The 23,745-nt window shown below is 39.9% G+C and overlaps 1 protein-coding gene across 5 annotated transcripts in view; it reads right to left on the reverse strand.

The window, feature by feature from the left end:
• RGS6 (regulator of G protein signaling 6) overlaps positions 1–23,745 on the reverse strand; it is a 620,371-nt gene that overhangs the window by 63,725 nt on the left and 532,901 nt on the right. For all 5 annotated transcript variants that reach the window (XM_058293121.2, XM_004452000.5, XM_012522723.4 and 2 more), the window contains exon 13: positions 3,163–3,273. In XM_058293121.2, the coding sequence (XP_058149104.1) occupies positions 3,163–3,273 (111 nt within the window). The remainder of the gene's footprint in view (positions 1–3,162; positions 3,274–23,745) is intronic.

The following is a 23,745-nucleotide window of genomic DNA, read 5'->3' on the forward strand; positions in this document are numbered from 1 at the left end:
AATGGAAGAGCAAGTTGCAGTAATTAAAAAAAGAATAGTCCCTGAGCTAAAGAAACAAGTTCTCAGATCAGATCAGAGGTACTTCAATACTGTTAATATTAGTTGGGGAGTGGATGCAGCTCAGTGGTTGAGTGCCTGTTTCCCATGTACGAGGTCCTGGGTTCAATCTCCAGTACCTTTTTTAAAAAAAGTACTGTTAATATTAGAAAGATGATACCCATCTACATATTATTTATTCTTTTAATGTTGATAGAGAAAGATAAGTTACAAAATGTTGGTTTACAATATACCAAGTTAATATACATCTGGAGAAGAATGGGATTTGAAAGAGGTAAAGGGAAACTTGTACTTTTTATTTCATATACTTCACTATTATTTGCATGAATTAAAGACATTTTTACTTAGAACATTTGAAAGTAAATATGAATAGGATAGAAGCTAGAGTAACAAAAGTTAATGCAAAACTTCATTAATAAAGCAAAAGCCAGGGACACAGAAAAGAAACTAGAAGAAAAAATAAGATTCAAAAAACATAAAATATCAGGATAAAGGTAAAAGTATATGATCCAAGAAATGTGACTGCTTTATATCTCATTAACCACAGCAAAACACCCGACTAGAAAAATGGGGAAAACACAAAACAGGCAAGAGACAAAGAAAAATGAATAATAATCATATGAAAAGGTTCTCAAGTACATTAACAAAGAAATTGAAAGTAAAATGGGACTTTTTTTAATCTATCAGATTTGCAAAAATGAAATAAAAATTGCTAATGCTTGGATTGGTGCAGTTGTGAGGAAATGGGCATTTTTAAGCTTGTGGGCATGAAAAAAATTGTTTTAGTTTTTCTAAGAGGAATCTGGCCACATGAATTAAAATTAAAATATGTATTTGATTCCCAGCAATTCCACCCCTGAAAATTTATTCTAAAGAAATAGTTTGGGAAAGCGGTTGTGGCTCAACTGATAGTGTCTGCCTACCATACGAAGGGTCCAGTGTTCAATACCCAGTGCCTCCTGACCCGTGTGGTGAGCTGGCCCACATCCAGTGCTGCTGTGCACAAGGAGTGCTGTGCCACGCAGGGGTGTCCCCCGCATAGGGGTACCCCACACGCAAGGGGTGTGCCCCTCAAGGAGAGCCTCCCCGCGTGAAAAAAGTTCAGCCCACCCAGAGTGGCATTGCACACACAGAGAGCTGATGCAGCAAGATGATGTAACCAAAAAAGTGACACAGTTTCCCAGTGCTGCATGACAAGAATGCAAACGGACATGGAGGAATGTGCAGCAGATGGATGCAGAGAGTAGACAACTGGGAGAAGGGGAGAGAAATAAATTAAATCTTAAAAAAAAAAGAGAAAGAATTGGATTTATGTTTAAGGATGTTCCTTGCATTATTGTTTATAATAGAAAAAAATGGGGAGGGGAGGAGCTGGTTAAATAAATTTTACGGCACAAGGGACATCATGTAGTTATTGAAAAGGATAAGCTGGATATCTATAGATGTTTATTTATATGGAAAGAGTACCATTTTCTATATTACTTTAGAAAAAAAATTATGGGACAGTATGCAAGTAATTAGCCCATTTATGCAAAAAATATGATATTGCAGATGCATAAAAATCAGAAAAGACAGACTAAATCAGAAGTTCCCAAACTTTCTGTGGTCATGGCATCCCTAGTGTCTCAGTTAATTTTTCAGAGAGACCTGGACCAAAATAAATATTTTGTTTATTGAATAGGCAGATCCAAACAACTTAATATGTATGTATATCCTAACAACTTAGTAGCTGTTTGAAATACACATAAATTAAGAGAAAAATAATAGTTTTACCTCATTTTTAAATTATTACAATTACTATTTGGATGGGTGCCTGTTAGTGCACGTCTTCTCAAACTTCAGAATCAGATTGGACCATGTGAGCCTCATTTCCTATTACACATTGAGTTTTGCACAGTATTTGCTTTTTATCATAGCAACTGCCCCAGAAGCCCAATTTGCAAAGATGTGACATCACTGAAAAGAATGTCACATGATCTAATGTTGAAACTGAACGACCTTAAGCTAGTCATTTATGCAGTAGCTGACATTCCTCAAACATGACTGTGATTCTACCAAAAATTTAGAATGTCCTGTGGTGATCCTGTGTGTTAGCTGTGGGGCCCCAGGGTGCCCTGGTGCAGTTTGGGAACCATGCCATTATACTATAAACAGAGTTGCTTCCTGAAAAATGAGATGGAGTTGGAGAAAGAGAAAATTTTCTTCTTTATGTACTTTGAAGAGTTGGAACCTTTTATACTAAGCAAGCATGACTTTTACGACTTTGTGTGAGGTTTTTCCATTTCAGAAAAAGAAGTCAGAAAAAAGAAAGAATGAAAACTAAAGTGAGAAGGAACAAAAGAAAAACAAAGGAAAATTTGCCCAGTCGAGGGGCAGAGGAGGCAAAACCACACCACATCTGATTAGTCTGTGTATTCCTTTCTGTAGTTTTGAAAGTATTCCAGGCCCCTCTGGGCCTCCATTCCTCAGCTATTAGGCCAACACACCAGCTTCCCTCACAGGGAAGGCGCTACTGGAAGGAATTACTGCCAGTTACTCCAGAAGCGCAGAGGGTTGAGAATCACAGCTTGGGTTCCAGCCCTAACTCTGCTGCGCTAGCTTTGTGACCTTGGGCAAGTTCATTATCGCCTCCACGCCTCAGTTTGCTCACCTGTAAAATCGTGACCATAATAATATCTACCTGTCATAGGGATTCAATGTAAGGTACTTACTGTATGATGTGGCCAGTACATAGTAACTGCTACCTATTAATATTGTTGTAGCTTCTAATATGAAAAAAAAAATTGTGCCAACAGATTTCCTCCAGCAATCAGAACTCAGAAATGGTGAGCAACTGTCCCAGTTATCTGGCGTACAAGGGTCAGACAGAAATCAGAGGGAAGTCACAAAGATTCCAAAACCAATTCAAATTCAAAACCAAATCAAATTCATAAGGGGGGGGCACAGAACCTTTGAGTAAGTAGAAATCAGTCCAGAGGCTACCTGAGGGGTTTCTGTTCTATCAGTAAAGAGAGTCAAATTAAGACAGGGAATAGTATAATCTCATGACCTCATAAATTTTTTCCTACATCACTCCCACTCCCAAACCTTACAACAATTTTTTACCTCGTTTCAATGTCCCATAAAGCGATGTCATCGCTGATCCAGGGATTGGAAGGCTCGGCTGGCGTTATCAAAGGATCATATTCCACATACTGTTCTGTGTAAGCAATTAGGCTGCGGGAGGGAAGCCGAGCAAAGAGTGTCACCAATTTCTTAAACGTTTATTCCTTTTTACACGCACATTATAGTGACCGCTATATAATTCAAAATTAAAGAGAAACATGACCTATACTCCCGCTTTTGACAAGTCAAGCTGTTTCCATTTGTCCTTGTTCTCTTCTCACTATGAACATATCATTTGTTGTTGTTGCAGTCACAGCATACACATGCGTTTGGTCTTACCCTCCATTTAACTCTTTATCTAAACTTTGATGCATTTTTCCTACTCTAGTTATGCTGGCCTTACTGATGATACACTGGTTCAAAACTGCTGTGTATCATCCTCTAAAACGGGATGCTACTACAGGGAGTTAAGCTACACCACTACCAGGCAGCCAGCTCAGCATGCCCAACCGGAGGGCTTTTTAAAAAATTTTATGTATTATTTTATTATAAAGTCTTTTAAAACTTGACAGATAACAAGAGACAACTCTGTCTCTTGGTTTTACTCCTTGGTCATGTGAATAGTATTTCTTTAGTAGCTTCCTAAGGAAGTACTTTAGTAGCTTCCTAAGGAAGGGTACATAAGAACTTGCAGGTCTAGAAATATTTTATGTTAGCTTTATGTTTGACTGATAGTGCTGGACATAGAAGCCCTAGGTTAAAAATAATTTTCCTTCAGATTTTGATGGCACTGCTCCACTGTTTTTTCCTCTAAGACTTTATATTTTTTTTGTGGTACCAGGGCTAGGGATTTAACCCAGGACCTCATATGTGAGAAGTCAGCACTCAACCACTGAGCCATGTTGCTCCCCTGTTAACTGTTTTTTTAGCATCTAGTGTTAAAATTACGTCTGGATCCATTTTGATTCTTGCTCTTTTGTTCCGTTGCTTTTCTCTCTGGGAACTTGGAATCTTCTCTTTATTACTGCCATGCTCTGAAATTTCACCATGGGCTTTGCTGGTTATTTTTATTTGCCATGCTGGGGACCACGTGTAACAGACTAAAAAATAAAAAACTTCCCAGAATCTTATATTGTTTCTTTGCTAATTTAATTCCCTTCATTTCCTCTGTTTTCTCTTTCATAATTCTTTTTAGTTAAATATGAGATATCCTGAATTGGTCATCTAATTTTCCTAAGTTTCCCCTCACTTTTTTCATTTCCTTATCTCTTTTTGACAATCTTTTAAACTTTCTATTTCTCTTTTTCATTTGGGCGATCACATTTTCAAGTTTCCAGAGTTCATTCTTGTTCCTTGATGGTTTCTTTTTCACGATATCTTGTTCTTGTTTGTATTGTTCTTGTATTTTATGAAATATCTTCTCATATTTCAGAGGATATTAATTCTATATTTACAATTTGAAGTTTCTTGAATTGTTTTTAGTTCTTACAAGTTCTTTTCACTGGAACCCCAAATGATGGATCTGGAGTTTTTCTGCTGGGAATGTTTATTTCTCTCCAGAGCAGGGGTTGACAGACTTTTTCTGTAAGGCCCAGATAGTACACGTTATAGGCTTTGTGGGTCAGATGGTGTCTGTTGCAACTACTCAGCTCTGCTGTTGTAACACAACATACATAAGCAAATCAGTAGGTCTGTGTTCCAATAAAACTTATTTATAAAAACAGGGAATCAAGTGGATTTGACCAACGGCTTATAGTTTGCCCACTCTGCTTTAGAGAAAATCCTTCAGGCTTTTGCCTGTGGGCATATATGCCTACTCCTAGAGGTCTGAGGGCAGGGCACTGGAGAGGCGGCTGAGGCCCCACAGTTCAAGAGGGAGGCCTTCAATTCTCTTGTTTTCAGCCTCCCACTTATGATGTCTCATGTGTCCTAGTTCAGAGCTTATGTGGCTCAATTTCTCCTAAGAGTAAACTGCTCACATTTTGTGGTGGTGGTGGGTGGGGAGAGGTCATTTCTTAGCTGAAGGGGCAGGGGATCTAGGTATCTAAAAATGCCAGACTCAGAATTTACCCATTCCTTTCTTGTTAGCCCTTGCCTCAATCTTGCCTTCCAGGGCTGCTGGTGCCTTCCAGAGCTAAGGGCAGATTTTACTGGGGGACATTGGTTCATTTGTTATAATATGCCTACCCTTAATCCTTAGTTTTTTTATTTAGGAGGTACCTGGGATTGAACCTGAGCCCTTGTACATGGGAGGCAGGTGCCCAACCACTGAACTACATCTACTACCAACAACAAGGTTTTAATGTTCTTCATTTTGCTAAGTATTTATCAATCCCCATCAACTTTCTTTTATTATTATTAAATTTTGAAACATTTCAGGCATACAGAAAGTTGTAAAACTTATGAAAACATCATCCTTTTACTAGCTGTCCCATTAAAAAAATAAAACAGGGAAACGGATTTGGCCCAATGGATAGGGCATCCACCTGTCACATGGGAGGTTCAATGTTCAAACCCAGGGCCTCCTGACCCGTGTGATGAGCTGGCCCATGGGCAGTGCTGATGCGCGCAAGGAGTGCATGTGCCACGCAGGGGTGTCCCCTGTGTAGGGGAGCCCCACGAACAAGGAGTGCGCCCCATAAAGAGAGCCACCCAGCACAAAAAAAGTGCAGCCTGCCCAGGAATGGTGCCGCACACACAGAGAGCTGATGCAGCAAGATGACACAACAAAATGAGACACAGATTCCAAGTGCCACTGACAAGAGTATAAGTGGACACAGAAGAACACACAGCGAAGGACACAGAGAGCAGACAACTGGGGGGGGGGGGGCAGGAGAGAAGGGAGAGAAATAAATAAAAAATTTAAAAATCTTAAAATATATATATAATATATATATAAAACATTACAAATAGAGGTTGAGGTCTGGGGTTCAAATTTTGTTTAAATTGTCAATGCATCATCACATCCTCTCCTATCCTCTTTGACCTTGTGAATTCATGCCATTTTTATTCCTCTACTAACATGTTGCATTTGGGGTGGGAGAGAAGATAAACATATGTCTACAGTATCCTCTTAAGTAAATTTATTATAATTTACTTACTAATTCCTTTATATTGGACATTTAGACTGTTTTTAGTATTATATAGTATACAGTATAGTAGAACACTATTGTTCACACAGTTTTTCCCATTTTTGAGGTTGTTTAGAATTTACGTCCATAAGTGGAATTATTGGGTCAAAAGATATGAATATTTTTATGCTTACTAATCCGCAATAGAACATTTTCCCCTGCTTAGGTGTCACCAATTTCCTCAACAGTGACAAAGTCAGTGTCATACGTCCTGCTACTGAATTGTAAAACACGGTCAATTGTAAAACACAGTCAATTAGCGTAATGCTGAAAAAGTGAAGTGTCGCAAGCTTGTGCTAAACAAAGTATGGTCCTTGGGCCAGCAGCATCGATATCGCCAGAGAGCTTGTTAGAAATGCAGAATCTCAGGTGCCTACCTCAGGCCTCCTGAAGCAGAATCTGCATTTTAATGAAGTTCCAGGTGATTCAGATGCACATTAAGGCTTGAGAAGCACCACATCTTGTTCCTCAATTTTCTGATGAAGATGAGGGAGTTCCTGGTGCTTTTGGTTTTAAGGTGGCAGCAGAGTTCCTAACCCCTCACAGCCTCCTCACTGTCTCAGGTGGGAACTGTCACCCTGTGGGGTCCAAGGAGCAATGTCCAAATGAAAAACCTTGGTTCTAGTTCGTGGGCAAGGCATTTTACCGATCTTGTTAGGTTCACCATATGCTGTATTAATGCCTTTTTGAACTCTCAGAACCATTTGATAAAAAATGGGAAAGCAATCAAAAGAGTCTTCAAAATACTCTTCAAATATAAGATATGCTTGAATCACCATCCACAATGGAGACACACTCTGTCCTGTGAATCCCCTACATGGTATGCATGTTGCCAGGGCAAGGCTTCTCAACAAGAGCTTTAAGGCAACTGGGGTGAGGCTGAACCGGCCAGGAGCACTAAGTAAGCATTGTGGCACGAAGGGTCAGTTTACAAACAGAGCTGTGACAGCACCACAGGGAGCCCCCCTTTGCCACTTGTGCTAACTCCACTCTTCTTTAAAGAAATGGGGTTGCACTTGAGGAACGCATCCATTTCTAGGGGAGAATCCTTCCTTGCCTCTTCCAGCTTCTGGTGGCTCCAGACATTCCTTGGCTTGTGGCCACATCACTCCAATCTCGCCTTCATTTTCACATGGCCTTCTCCTCTGTGTCTGTGTCATCCCCTCTTCCATCTCTTATAAGGACATGTCATTGGATTTAGGGTTCACCAAGTTGTCCCGAATATTCTCATCTCAATATCCTTAATTAAATCTGTAAAGGCCCTTTTTCCAGATAAGTTCATATTCACAGGTTCCGGGAGTCAGGACATGAATATATTGTTTTGGGGGAACCACCATTCAAATCTCTTCTAGGAACAAAAAAGACCGATCAGGATGTGAGAACAGGGGTGGGGGTGGGGGTGGGGCCTCTTGGCCACCTCATTCCTTTGCTCAGATCAGCACTAAGACCAGCGTAAGTAACTTCATTCCTGTCCAAGGGATGATTGGTCATACTGAGGTGCCCTGGAGGTGTCTGGGTCATGATGAGGGTGGTGGGGCTCTCTAGCTTTGGGCATCTGTAGTAATCTCAAAATCTGAGATGATTTTGCATACAGTCCATGGGGCTCTGATCAGCCAGGGCCCCTTCTATCTCCCAGGATGCCTGCTGGGGCCAAGCAATTTCTTTCACCCTCATTAACTTTGTATCACACATGAAAGATGCTCACCTGGGCAGCCCAAGGCAGAAAGGGGTCATTCAAAAGGGCACATACGACTCTAAAACGCCAGAAGTAGAGGGATTTGGGGAGGCTTACACACAGTGGCTTAAACCCTCAGGACCTCATCTTGGGGCTGTGAGAGCTTGGCAGTGTGCAGGTACCTGAGGTGGTAGTATGTATCAGTGTGGACAGAAATGAAGTTCTTGGTCTTATAGAAAACCACTGACTATGACTCTTGGGAGAAACCTGACATCCATGAACTGTGAGTTCTGCCCTTGCCCCAGCTATGTCCTTACTCACATAGGATGGAGAACAATTTCCATCCCATTGCCAGCAGCATGGTTGGAAATATTTTAAAATGTTGAATTTTTAAAGCCATTCAGGAACTTCTTTACTTCCCAGGCACAAATTTCATGGCAACACATCATGATATGTGGATGGTATAGCAAAGGAGCATTTTCCTAATAACAATAAGTATTCTAGATTCTTTCTAATAAAAATAATCTTGATTGGAGGCCAGTCTGAGATAATCTTTTTCTTCTGAACTTTGTGATATTATAGCAACCCTATGAGATATCAAAATGAGTATCGCTAGAGCACTGGGAAGTCATAAAAAAGCATAAAAGTAGTGAAGTGAATTACACTCATGGTGTTGCTATTTTAGGATAGGTTTAACTGGAGGTATAGCAAAAAGTTTGGTAATGCTCACACCCAAAGCATGGGCAACAAAAGGAAAAATAAATAAATGGGACCTCCTGAAACACCTTTGTTCTTCAAAAGACTTTGTCAAGTAAGTAAAAAGGCAGTATGCTCAATGGAAGAAAATATTTGGAAACCACTTTTCCAATAAGGGTTTGATATCCATGTTATATAAAGGAATCATACAACTCAAGATAAAAAGATAAGCAACTTAATGAAAAAATGGGCCAAAGACTTGAAAAGGCATTTCTCCAAAGAGGAAATACAAATGGCCAAAAAGCACATGAAAAAAATGTTCAACCTCACTAGCTATTAGGGAGATGCAGATCAAAACTTCAGTGTGATACCATTTCACACCTTATAGAATGGCCCTTAACAAAAAAAGAGAAAACTACAAGTGCTGGAGAGGATGTGGAGAAACAGGAACACACCTTCAATGTTAGTGGGAATGTAGAATGGTGCAGCCTCTGTGGAAGGCAGTTTGGTAGCTCAAGAAGCTGAATAAAGAACAACTGTAAAATCCAGCAATCCCGTTACTAGGAATATATTCAAGAGGACTGAAAGCAAGGATGCAAACTGACAGTTGCACACCAATGTTCATAACAGCATTATTCACAATTGCTAAAATATGGAATCAGCCCAAGTGTCCATCAACAGATGAATGGATAAACAAAATGTGTATACACACAATGGAGTATTATTCAGCTATAAGAAGAAATGAAATTGGGATGCATCTGACAACATGGATGAACCTAGAGGAACCTTGAGTGAAATAAGTCAGCCTCAGGACAAGTATTGTATGGTCTCACTAACATGAACTAAATACGATGAGTAAACTCACAGAGGTAAATTCTACAACATAGGTTACTAGGAAATAGAAGATGGGTTGAGAATGGGAATTGATGCTTAATGTATACAGAATTTTAATAAGGTTTACTCTATAGTGTGGAAATGAATGAAGCTGAGAGTAACGCATTAAAATGAGTATAAATAACACTACTGATTTATAAATGTGATTGTGACTGAAAGGGCTAGTATGTGGAAGCAAATATCAATTGAAAGGAAATGAAAGAATAATCTAGGGTATGAATAACTGATTTCAGTCGTAAATGAAGATTATGGTTAATAGTATAAATAAGTCTCTTCTTTTACAAAGTGCTATGAATATGGTGATACATGGGAAAATTACAACTGATAGTTAACAGTAATATAATATTTTACAACAATGGCAAGAAGATATTTTTTCAGTACTAAGGGACAACAAGAGTATGGCCATAAGGGGGTATGGGATTTTTCTTTCGGAATAATGAAATATGTCCTAAAATTGACGGAGGTGATGAGAGCACAACTCTGTAAAGAAAGTGAAAGCCATCGAGTGTATACTTTGAATGGACTGTACAAAGTATGGAACTGTATAACACGGAATCTAGTAGTGGATGATGGACTGTGGTCAACAGGACAAATATGAGAATGTTTTCTCCTAAATGATAACAAATATATAATGATAATAATATAGGGTATTAATAACAGGGCTGGGTTTGGGTAAAAAATACACCAAGTGTAAGATATGGGCATAATATTACTAGAAGTATATATATCTGATATGTTGTGTGTATGTGTGTGTGTATATATATACACACATAACTTTTTTTAAAGTTAGGAAGTACCAGGGATTGAACCCAGGACCCATACGTGGGAAGCAGGCGTTCAACTACTAGTGCCAGATTCACTCCCCAAGTATAAATACTTTGATGATGTTCTTTCATAGTTTTTTGGCAAATTTTTCATAACAATGCAAGGTGTTGGTAGTGGGGAGATATATGGGCGGCTTGTTTTATGATAATATGCTTGTTTGTTTTGTAAATTTTACAAATTTTACTATACATTTATTGTTTATATATGTTTGTGTATGAATGATATACTTCAATGAAATTTTATTTTAAAAGTTTGGTAATGTACCTGTTTATATTGTGTCTTCTCAGGTGTTTGAAATGCTCAAAGGAATCATTGTATTAAGGTTTTAATTGTAGTTTGTTTATGGGGGTTTAAGTTTCAGAAGTTTTAAGGACAAAAGGTTTCCAAAGTTTCAGCTATATTTAAGCACAAATTTCAAGTACAAATAATTGTTGATATATCTCTTCTTGACTAAAGTTCTGAAGTCCCTGTGACATTAAAGGACCTGAAATAGACATAAGCTGATGCAGTGGCAAAACCACGCATGCTTAGAACCTTCTTGCTCCTAGACTGAAGTCAGGAGAGTAAGCGCTGGGTAGCTGGCCTCCTGAGTCTTAGCATTTTTCTATCCATTCCCACAGGGAAGCTCTCTTCACCCCATCCTGGACAGCCAGAAGCAGCTTATCCCTCACCAGCCAGATGCCCAGAAGGTGTATGTATCTGCTTTTCCCTTCTCTTCTGGCTGCTTCCCTCTCAAAGAACACATCTCCCTTCTCATACCTCATCCTAAGAATCTCATCTCTGTTTAGCTACCCATTCATTCCTGCTGATTCAAGGGGCAGGTAGGGTCTGACTCCAAAAGATGACATCTCCTTTACTAGTTAATTACTACTTAATGGAGAAATATGCATATATATATGTGTATATAATCAGAAATCAGAAATTGACTTCCCCAAAATAAAATATAGGGATGGAAACACAAAATTCTCATCCCCTCCCTCTCTCACCTTAACTCAGATTTCCATGAGACAGTTTTGTTTTTGTTTTTAATTATATCCCTCCCCTGTTTGCTCTTTGACACTGCATGGCCACACTTACAACCTGGGAAGGAGGGCCCAGCCAGCCCTGTCAGGTGGGGCAATGGTTTCCAATCTCTAAGTCCTGAAATGAGCAAGGAGAAAGCAGGTGTGGCTCAGCCGAGTCAGGCTGCCCGTTATTGTGTGAAGGGCTACGAAGCAGCCGTCTGCTCACCAGCATAAGATAGCAAAATTTTAAAAGGCCAGAGAGCAACCAGGGAAATGGGGAGTGATCTGTGATGACTCAAGCTGCAATGACACAAAGGCCCACAGCCAGGTCTCCTTCAGAGAAACTTAGGAATGTCTTCGGAGGAAGGTAATGGGTGGAGGAGAGGTGGGGAGATTTAATGGTGATGTTGGCCCAAGAGAATGTGGTTGAGAGGCCAAGACAGGATGTTGTAACTGCCCAAGTTGAGGCAGCGGCCACCAGAGGTTCTGAGGGGAGGAAAAGGAAGAATAGGTGGAACATGGGGTACTTTGGGGACAGTGGAATTGTCCTGCATGACATTGCAATGACAGATATGAGCCATTGTCCATTTTGTTAAAACCTATAAAATTGTGTGGTGTAAAGTGTAAACTATAATGCAAACTATAGTTCATATACAGTCCATGGGTCATAGCAATGCTTCCATATATGTTCATCAATTGTAACAAATGTACCATATTAATGAAAGATGTTGTTAATATGCGAAAGTGTGGGAGAGGGAGGGAGTGGGGTATATGGGAATGCTCTCTCTCTCTCTATTTTTAGACAAATCAATTTTATTGATACATATTAATAAAGCATACAATTTATCAAAGTGTACAAACAATGGTATTTGGTATATCACATAGTATATTCATTACTTCAATCATTATTAAATTATTTTCATTATTTCAATAATAATAATAAACAGAAAACAGGCAAACAAACAACAAAATTCCTTCCCTCTCAATCTCTGTTTCCCCTGTTGTACATAGCTGCTATTTCTGGCTATTCTTGCACAATTATTTGTTTATTAAGTAGTTTTACTGTGATATATTCACATACTATACGATCTATCCAAAGTGTATAACTAATGGCTTTTTTTTTAGCTGTTAAAAAGTCCTTTATTAGGTGCAATGGACATAACCAATCCAGTGTCCACATAGAAGAGGTGGCATTGGATTGGGAAAAGTGGACATAATGGACAAAGGGTATGGGGAAAGGCAGGAAGAGATGAGAGGTGGAGGCGTCTTCGGGACATGGAGCTGCCCTGGATGGTGCTTCAGAGGTAATCACCGGACATTGTAAATCCTCACAGGGCCTACATGATGGAATAGAGGAGAGTATGGGCCATGATGTGAACTAATGTATATGAGGTGCAGAGGGGCCCAAAGATGTACTTACCAAATCCAATGGATGTGTCATGATGATGGGAACGAGTGTTGTTGGGGGGGGGGGAGAGGGGGGGTGGGGGGGTGGGGTTGAATGGGACCTCACATATATATTTTTAATGTAATATTATTACAAAGTCAATAAAAAATAAAAAAATTAATAAAAAAAAAATAAAAATAAAAAGTTAAGGCTAAAAAAAAAAAAAAAAAAAGTCCTTTATTGTAAAATTGTAAAATAGAAAAATAGATTGAGATTGAAATAAATTACAAATTTTAAAAGAGGGTACAGGGCTAGGTTAGATTTAATATAATCAATTATAAAAAATTGATCACATAGCAACAAACCTTTATAAATATAAATAATAATTCAAATATAATAGAAATTAATTATAACATAATTCTCATTTTTACATTACAGCTCTAACTATTGGACATAATAATTTCTAAGAATGAAATAAATTATTGGTTTAGTTATTTAATTTCCATTTAGGCCATAGTTCTTTCTAGATAGTCCAATCCCTATTTAGGAATTCTTTTTTTAAAGATTTATTTATTTATTTAATTTCCCCCCCTCCCCTGGTTGTCTGTTCTTGGTGTCTATTTGCTGCGTCTTGTTTCTTTGTCCGCTTCTGTTGTCGTCAGCGTCAGCGGCACGGGAAGTGTGGGCGGCGCCATTCCTGGGCAGGCTGCACTTTCTTTTCACGCTGGGCGGCTCTCCTCACGGGCGCACTCCTTGCGCGTGGGGCTCCCCCACGCGGGGGACACCCTTGCGTGGCACGGCACTCCTTGCGCGCATCAGCACTGCGCATGGCCAGCTCCACACGGGTCAAGGAGGCCGGGGGTTTGAACCGCAGACCTCCCATATGGTAGACGGACGCCCTAACCACTGGGCCAAAGTCCGTTTCCCTATTTAGGAATTCTTCACATCTTATTGAATGAATTACAGCAAATAACAATTTGCCAACTCATAATTTTATGAGGCAGAAAATTCGAAATCTTTTCAACAGTAGTCGTGCTAAATCATTGTTGATCCAGATAGATTACTTTAATCAGAGTATGAATTAAAAAGGCTTAAAGAAACATGAAGTATCCAAATATATATCTCTTCTTCAGTCCCCCTCAATGAAAAGCAAGTGTTTATTTTGTATGAAAAATATTACAGAATACTGATCACAGGAATAATTTGCCAGCTGCATTGAGTAATTATTGTTTCATATACTATAACATTGTTATTTTACATTTATCAGGTCTAGCTCTTTTTTGGTTACTATTTGCATGGAATACCTTTTTCTAACCTTTCACTTTTAACCTAGTTGTGTCCTTACGTCTGAGGTGGCTTTTTCATAGACAGCATATAGGCAGTTCAGGTTTTTTAAATCCATTCTATCAGTCTGTGTCTTTTGTTAAGCCATTAACATTCAGTGTTATTACTGTAAAGCATTATTTACTTCATTTATTTTGTGCTTCAGCTCTCTGTTGTCATATTGTTCTATTGCCTGTCTTCTTATCCTTTAGTTTACCCATCCTAATAATTTTCATTTCTACAGTCTTCTCCAAATCTCTCACCTTAATTTTCCTTTTCAGTTTGCAGCACTCCCTTTAGTATCTCTTGTAAATGTAGTCTTTTAGTAACATATTCTTTCAGTTTTTGTTTGTCTGTGAAGACTTTGAATTCACCCTCATTTTTAAAGGACAGCTTTGTCCAATACAGAATTATTGACAGTTTTTCTCTTTCAGTACCATAAATACATCATACCACTTTCTTCTCTCCTCTCCAGTTTTGGATGGGAGGTCAGCTCTTAATTGTACCAAGTTTCACTTGTATGTGATGTTTGCTTTTCTCTTGCTGCTCTCTGAATCTTCTCTTTATCTCTGTTATTTATCATTCTGAATAGTAGGTGTCTCAGGGTAGGAACTCAGATTTATTCTGTTTGGGGTGCATTGTCCGTCTTGGATTATTGATATTTATGTCCTCCTTAAGTAAGGGTTGGGAAGTTTTAGTCATTATTTCCTCAAATATTCTTTCTGCCCCTTTTTCCATTCTCTTCTCCTTCTAGAACACCAATAATGCAAATTCTTGTGTGTTTCCCATTGTCTTTCAATTCTCTCTGAGACTCTGTTCCATTTTTTCCATTCTCTTCTCCTTCTGTTTTCCTGTCTTTCCTAGTTCAGATGTTCTGTCTTCAAAATCAGTAATTCTGTCTTCAAGCAATTCAAACCTGTTCTTACGTGCCTCTAATGTATTTTTCATTTCATCCATTGTGTCTTTTAATCCCACAAGGTCTGTTACTTTTCTTTGCAGGCTTTGAAATTGTTTTTTATGTACTCCCAGTGTCTTCTTAATATCCTTTATTTCTTTAGTCATATTTATTTTAAATTCTTGGAAGTGATTTAGGAGAGTTCTGATTTTTACTGATTAATTGTATTAAATCCTGTATTTCTTCAGGATATTTGGTTTGTTCTTTTGGCTGGGCCATCTCTTCCTGTTTTTCTTAGTATGACTTGTAATTTTTGCTGATGTCTAGGCATCTGAATACGTTGGTGAATTTACTCTGATGGGTTATGTCTCTCTCTTGCCTTCCCCCACCGCCCCATAGCTCTTCTTTGATATTTGGTTCAACTTATTCCCAGTCTTTAAAATTGCCAGCTTAAGTTTTCAAAATAGGGGCGGGAACTCACTAGTGGGGCACAGATTTTCTCCCAGGGGTTGGATACAGAGAGGGTGAACAGATTTTGTCCATGCAATTTCCAGACAAGTCAGCAGATGGCACCAGTTAGTGCACCTTTCTACAGAGGTGTTTCAGTCTCAGCTTTCCTGTGTTCCTGTGTTGAATCTCCAGGTTCGAGATTCAAAGAGGGCTTTGCTAGGTGAATTCACTGAGGAAAAGCACCCCAACCTTTCCCTTACTTTTCCCTTGAAAGAGCTATCAAGGTGGATGATGTCTGTTCCCTTCTCAGTTGGCTGCAGTGAGTCAGGTGTATTACTCCAGCTTAATATCTTAGTGGTGGGGGAGGGAAACATTCAGGTTTGTCATTTCAGCCTCTTTGTCTCTCTGTCCCTCACCCTCCAGAGAATTGTATAGCACTGTCCTGGTCTGCTGGCCCCAAAAGCAGGTTCCTTGGACAGCTTTTGGCTCTTTCTCCCTTGTTTTTGTGAGAGCATTCAGCTCTGTCTGTTAGTCTGTCACCATCTTCCCACAATTCTCCCCCCCTTATATGTTGATGTAACATTTGTTATCTAAAGCTTCTTTAAAAATAAAAAATTAATTAAAAAAAAAAGAATGGAGAACTGAAAACAAGGATGCAAATGACATTTGCACACTTATGCTCATAGCAGCATTAGTCACAATTGTTAAAATATGGAAACAACCCAAGTGTCCATCAACTGATGAGTGGATAAACAAAATGTGGTATATACATACAATGGAATATGATTCAGCTGTAAGAAGAGATGAAATTGGGATGCATCTGACAACATGGATGAACCTTGAGTACATTATGTTGAATGAAATAAGCCAAACACAAAAGGATAAATATTGTATGTTCTCTCTAATATGAAGTAAATATAAGAGTAACCTCATGGAGGTAGACTCTAGATTATAGGTTACTAGGAGGTAAAATGTGGGTTGAGAATGGAAGCTGATGCTTAATGTATATAGAATTTTTAATAAGGTTCACTGTAAATGTGTGGAAATGAATAGAGTTGGTAACACATTATAGTGTGTATAACTAGCACTGACAATTCATAAATGTGATTGTGGCTGAAAGGGGTAGTTTGTGGATGTAAATGTCAATTGAAAAAAGCTAGAGGATAATATACGAAGAGTGTAACATTGTAATTTCGGTGGTGGATGAAGATTGTGGTTAATAGTATAAATAAAAGAATTTCATTAAAAAGTGTTAAGAATATGGTGATACACGGGAGAATTGCAACTAATGTAATTTATGAATGATAGTTAACAGTACTATTGTAATACTTTTTCAGGGATGGCAAAGAGGATATTATATCAATTCTAAGGGTCAACGATAGAAGGGCTTAAGGGGGAATGGGATTTTTCCTTTTGGAGTAATAAAAACTTTCTAAAATTGACTGAGGTGATGACAGCACAACTCTGATGAAAATGAGAATTATTGAGTGCACACTTTGAATGGACTATACAAGGCTTGGGACTGTATAACATAGGGAATTCTGGGGTGGATGATGGACTGTGATTAACAGAACAAATACGAGAACATTTTCTTATGAACTATAACAAATACATAATACTAACACGGGGTGTTAATAGGGTGGGTGTGAGGAAAAGTACACCAAATGTAAGATATGGACTATAGTTAGTAGTAATATTTTGATGATGTTCTTTCATCAGCTGTAACAAATGTTCCACAACAATGCAAGGTATTGGTGGTGGGGTGATAATGGGAGTCCTGTATACTGTGCATGTTTGTTTTGTAAGTTCACAACTTTTACTATATACTTACTATTTATATATGCTCATGTAAGCATGATATACTTCAATAAAAATTTTTAAAATGAAAAAAGAATGAACAGAGTTGTTTCTGTGACTTGTTCCTATATCCCACATTCTTGCAGAAGGGTCCAGGTTGGTATGGGAGAGCATACCATGGGGCAACACATGGAGAAAGGGGTAAGAACTTCCCTGCAGAAATGCCTGACAATCTGAATGCAGGTAACTGAGCTGAAGTTCACTAACCAATCAATTGGTTGGAAGGGAAATTTATTGTACTAAAAAAGGGAAATCAATTGTGTTAAGTTGTCATTACTTTAATAAAGTCAGTTAGAGACTTTGTAAAGGAAATGGTAAAATGATATTTGCATGTGTATTTTGAATGCTATATTTTGTTGATAGCAGTAGATTATAGAATCATCAGAATTAGATATACTTGTCTTGGGGCCATGAACTCTTGATGAGCAAGATACTTGGAGATTCAGGTGTGTTAGAGAGGAAAAGAAAATATAATTGCTCTTGTGATTCTAAGAGAAAAGGAGAGATTGGGCTGGTATGTTAGCTCCCTATGGTTGATGAAACAAATTACCCACAAATTTTTTGGCTTAAAACAACGCAAATTTCTTGTTGTATAGTTCTGGAGGTCAAGACTGCAGGGAGACTCCCTGGGCTAAAATAAAAGTGTCAGCCGGGCTGCATTCCTTCTGGAGGCTCTAGGGGAGACTCTGTTTCCCTGCCCTTTTCCAGTTTCTAGATACTGCCTGCATTCCTTGGCTCATGGCCCTCTTTCATCTTCAACTCGAGCAAGTTGAGTCTTTCTCATACATCACTCTGACACTGATTCTTCTTTTTCCCCCACACACATAACCCAGGATAATTTTGTATTCTAAGGTCAGCTAATCAGCAGGCCTAATTCCCCTTTGCCATGTAACCTAACAGATTCCCAGGTTCTAGGAATTAGACTGTGCACCTCCTTGGGGGGGCATTGTTGTGCCTGCCACAGGTAGGGTTTGAAAGGAGTTTATACAGAAGGCAGAGAATAAAGTCACCTGGAGGAGGATATGGAAGCAGATAAAAGGTGTACTCAAGGCCTGCATGGACTTCTTGGATATGGCACCAACATATTTTCTTTCACCATCATTGTCATGACCAATCAATCAATCTATGCTCCCTCTCATTTGTCCTATTTGTCTTCACTGCTGTATGGAAAGGACAGGAGACAACAAAGACCATTCTCTTGGAGATTCCTATGGGTGGCTTGGGCTTTGGGCAGTCTGCTGCCTCTACTGCTCTCCCAGCTTCTTGCCACTGACAAAGGGATTGAGCCATCCCAGAGAAAGTTGGCACAGAGGGTCAACTCCACAACTGGGGTAGCAGAGGACTGAGGGCAGGTGAAAGAATATCCCACTCTGGGCAGGGAGCAAAAATAACCCCCACATCCCTTGTATTTCTTGACTTTATTAGACTGTGAAGGAAGAGTGAGAGGAGTGAAAGCAAGGGCCACTTGACTTTTTCTTGTTCTCTTGGATCTGTTATTTGAGCTGGAGATGCCTTAGGCTTGGGAGCTAGAGTGTCCAAGATGGAATCAGAAGAAAGAAATAAAGAGTTGGCTATTTAGGATAAGATCTGGGCTTAAGGCAGAGAGATTAAAAGGCTTTTGGGTTTGCTTCGAGGTTGTCTACCCCATTGCTTAGGTATGAAAGAAGATACAAATGGAGACAGAAGCCATTTTGAGGAATATAGCAAGTGTATTTGGCAGCATGTGCTATGTCTCCTGGGAATCTGAAAGAAGTAGGTGTGCCTTCTGGAAGGCTGAATCCCCCAAATGGGCAAGCTAGCATAGAGGACATATCTTGGTTTTTGTACCCTAATATGTCCACAAGGCTGCTTTAGGAGCTACTTATAGTTATAAGCCCTGGCCCCCTGGCCATGGCTGATTTGTCCTGGAATGAACATCTGACCCAAGCTGAGCTAACGCTCTTTCTCCAGTTTCAGCAGTAGAAGCTGTAAAGTTATAAAATACAGGGTCTGGAAGCAGTCAGGTCTCCTAATGTATGGAGAGAAAAATCTAGTCTTTAATGAAAGAGAATGTGGCCAACAGGGATGGTGGATCAGGACCAAAGATGAAGCTGTTTGAGGCCAAGCTCCAGCCATTCCTGAGGCTTAGTGATATTCCCGCTCTTCCCAAAGTTCAACTGTTCAGCTTTTCCTTGTATTCTGTGAGCCAATCTATGTTCCTTTTTGCTGAGTGAGGTTCCAGCTGCAGTTCTATCATTTGGAACCAACCAAATCAACACAGTTGAAGAGGGCCGAAGGTGATCAGAGAATGAAGGCAATTTTGTCTAGGCAGCCCTTTACCATTTGTCAGAGAGACTCCATCCTCCCTGAAACATGGGCTTCCTTGTGGTTGACAGAGAACAAGTTGATCAAAATCTGCTCAGGTCACACAAAGGCAATGGAAAGACCAGGCAGGCAAAGTCAGTACCAATTGCCACAGAAAGATTTGGAGCAGGTCAGGGAAAGCAAACAGAGCAAAAGAGATGGAACTGCAAGCAAGGCCACCACGAGTCAGGCGAGCAAAGAGCTTTGTCCCATGCCCAGCCCACAAAAACACCCAAGCAACAACAGTCCACAGATCATTGGATGCAGTGGCACAAAAGCAGAAATTGGGGAGGAGATGGAAAAAAGATGAATCTAGGAAATCCAGAGGAAGTCCATTAGGAAGAATATTTCTCTTCCAAAAGTGTTGAAACTTGTCTCCTCATTTCTTCCTCTTTCTGATACAGGGGTTCTTAACCTTTTTTGTTCTGGACCCCTTACTAAGTCCACACTATACTGTGTATTATTTAATAAATATATCACACCCACACCAACATGTCTCCACAAGAATAATTTTTTGAACTTCAATTCAAGCTCATAGACCCCTGGTTAAGAACCTCTGGGTTAGAAAATAGTTTTGATTTATCAAATGAAAAAATTTCCCATCATTAGAAGATTCCGATATACCATCCTTTAGCAAATGTGCTACCTGCCATCATCTGGTGCTTTGAACTGGTTCTTAGGGAGCAGAAGCAGAGTTGGTTGCTTTGTCTGTGTACTCCTGCTTTATCTCCCCCTTGTAGTAAGTGGTAAGAATCCACCAGATGGCTGCCAGGGGTACAGTCGGTGGTCAGTGAGTCACTCAGCAGACATTTTTCAGCACCTACTGGTGTCATTACATAGAGTACAGCTCTCTGGATCACTGGAAGATGGAGCGTCAGCTCACAGCAAAGTCATGGTTTCTAACTACATGAACCAGTCATGGGGCAAGGTTATTAACACAAATCGTTCCCAACCTAGATTGCTAATTAGGATCTGCCTTTGATATAGCTGCTGAGGAAGCATATAATGAAAGGAACTGAGAAAACCTTTGCTCTAGTTACTTGAAAAAGTCTCACAAAAACATTGTTAGCTTTCATCTTCTCTCCCTTAACAACAAAAAAAGCTCATAATTGTGCTACAAGTTGTGTGGAATATGGCAAAAAACAAAATAAGACAGGTGCCTAGGAAGGAATTCCAAGAGCGAAGGACATATATGGCATTTGGCTTATGGAGCTGGTGTGGAGAAGATGACAATACTGCCAGGGAAAGGGGACAGTGAGGTGTGGTTTATGGCTATGGGAAACCATTACTCAAGAGAAAACAAGCATGGAATTTAAAGAATTGTGGGATGATCACTATCATTCCTATTTTAGAAATACAGTAAAAATGTGCTAAAGGACTCATTGTGAAAACAGGGCCTCTATATGAGAAGGGAACCCAGAAACTGAATGTGAAAACGGGGTGAATAGAGAATATGTTTGCACCCCCAGCTTTGGAATGTGCAGTTCCTAAACTATGATACTGGAATAGGATCTGATGAGAAATGAAAATAAAGAGTAGGCCAGGGGAAGCGGACTTGGCCCAGTGGTTAGGGCGTCCATCTACCACATGGCAGGTCCGTGGTTCAAACCCCAGGCCTCCTTGACCCGTGTGGAGCTGGCCCACACGCAGTGCTGATGTGTGCAAGGAGCACTGTGCCACGCAGGGGTGCCCCCCTCCGCGAAAGGGGAGATCCATGCGCAAGGAGTGCGCCCCATAAGGATGGCTGCCCAGCGCAAAAGGAAATGCAGCCTGCCCAGGAATGGTGCCGCACACACAGAGAGCTGGCACAGCAAGATGACTCAACAACAACAAAAAACACAGATCCCCGTGCTGCTGACAACAACAGAAGCGGACAAAAAGAACACGCAGCAAATAGACACAGAGAACAGGCAACTGGGGTGGGGGTTGGGGGAAGGGGAGAGAAATAAAATAAATAAATAAATCTTAAAAAAAAAAAGTAGACCGAGAGGAAAGAAGAAAGTTTGGCTCCAAGTTTAATCTAATATATTTTTTTTTTCTTTTCAGGCTGGAGAAGGTAGGGAAGAGAGAAAATATAAAAAAGAACTCCTTATGCAGGTCACCCAAAGAAAATATATTCCACAGAGCAACCCGGGGATGAGAAAAGGAACATGCAGGTGCATTTAACCCCTCAGAAAGAAGAGGATATGCAGGGTCAGGTGTTGGGGTCCTTTTTCTTCTTAGACCTTGGTATCAATACAATCAATCCTGCTATAATATTACTGCTGGCTGTTTTGTTTTTGGTCACTTAAGATGTGCTGGGAGAAAGGAGAAGCAAGGACCCCATGGTGTCCTGAATCACATAAAAGCTAAGTTGTAATGATCTTTTTGGCTCCTTTTTTTCCTCCCCTGAAGCTATCATTAGATGTTCAGTTCATAGACGTCTATCACCCTAGCAGGTTTTTAATAGACTTTTAGGGCATCCCGTTGCTGGCTGTCTTATCTCATTTCATTAATTACATTTCACGATTGCTGAGGGTCAGGAGGCAGAGGAGCAACCAGCATCCTGTAACTCTTTATTTTCCTTTCTCATCAGATTCTATTCCAGTATCATAGTTTAGGAACTGCACAGTTCAGGGAGCTGCAGCAATCGCAGAGATGGGCAAGCCGGAGGATATTAAAAAAAATCAATCCGGCAGTCAGCTGTGACACCAAATGGCTCCTAATGATACAGGAAGGATGAGCAAAGTATAGAAGCAGATATAAAATTAAACAGCCTGCTCTCTCCACACGTAAGCATCGTGACATGACGCCTGCGTGCAGTGCCGAGGGCACTGCGCAGCAGCACTACCAGTGGGGAGAATTCTCATGGGAAACGTAACAGAAAGTAGAGACTTTCCAGTCAATTTGGAAACAAAATGTGCAGATTCTTGCTTTCTGCAAGTTGGTTGGTCACATGGCAGAAGGTGTGGGTGAATGAAAGAGAATCCCTTGGGGGCATTGTTCCCAAGAAGAGTAAGACCTCATTTATTTGGAAACTTCAACTATCCAGGGAAGATAGTTGAGAATAATTAACTAAAAGGGCCTCTGAACAGTCTACAGGTGATACAAATTCCATGCCCCAAGGCTCATTATTCATTATTTAGAAGAACATGCCTCAATGGAGAACACTCTGTATTTTTGTTTTAGGCTCAAAGCTAATGAGCTTTGTTATTTGATTCCCTGGTATCAATTGCAAAACAGTCTCCAACTCTTCACTAATATCCACTCCTTTACTGTGTGACTTTGCAGCTCTTCCCATTAAGATGTGGAATTTACTTTCCCAGACCTTGAATCTGGGCTGGCCTGTGACTTGCTATGGCCATGACAATGCAGTACAGGTGACAGAGTGTCAGTTCCAAGAGGCTTTGTGTGCTTCTGCTCTCTCTCTTTCTCTCTCTCAGAAATCCTGCTACCCCCCTGTGAAAAAGCTTATACTAGCCTGCTAGAGGATGAGAGATCATGCTGAAGCCAAACAGATGAGACGGCCCAGCCAAGATCAGCTACCTACCCCAATCAACAGCTGTATCCAGAGGCAAGCATGTCCCCAGTGGAGCCAGCTGGCACACTGACATGTAAGCAATAATAAATGCCTATTGTTTTAATCCACTGAGTTTTTGACGTGCTTTGTTATGCAGCAGTAGCTCACTGATATACCTGGTATGCTGTAGATTAGAAATGGGGGTTGGTTACAAAGGAAGGGCTACTAGAGACAAGCATGTTGACAAACAAGAAAAATACCCAATAAGTGAAAAGTAGAAACCGGGACTCAAAGGACATAATGATCTGAGGCATTCAGGGAGGGGGAAATAGTTTGTGGCTGACAGAATTTTAAAGCACAGTATAGGAATCCTGATTCTGCGTTATCCAGAAAAATTAACTGAAATGTAGTGTCCCTTCTTTAAGAAGACAAGCCTATGCACCATATTTAAGAAAGATTCCCATTTACAATAGTTAAAATAAAATGCTTAACGTGTCAAGTGTTATTTATCTGGAAAATTTACTTGTATGTGCAGGGAACATATTCTCTAAAGCAAAAATTTGGTAACATTCTCAGATGGGCTTTTGTACTGCTTCCAGGTACA

This window comes from Dasypus novemcinctus, chromosome 3 (genome assembly GCF_030445035.2).
Source record: "Dasypus novemcinctus isolate mDasNov1 chromosome 3, mDasNov1.1.hap2, whole genome shotgun sequence".
Classification (NCBI taxonomy): Eukaryota; Metazoa; Chordata; class Mammalia; order Cingulata; family Dasypodidae; genus Dasypus; species Dasypus novemcinctus.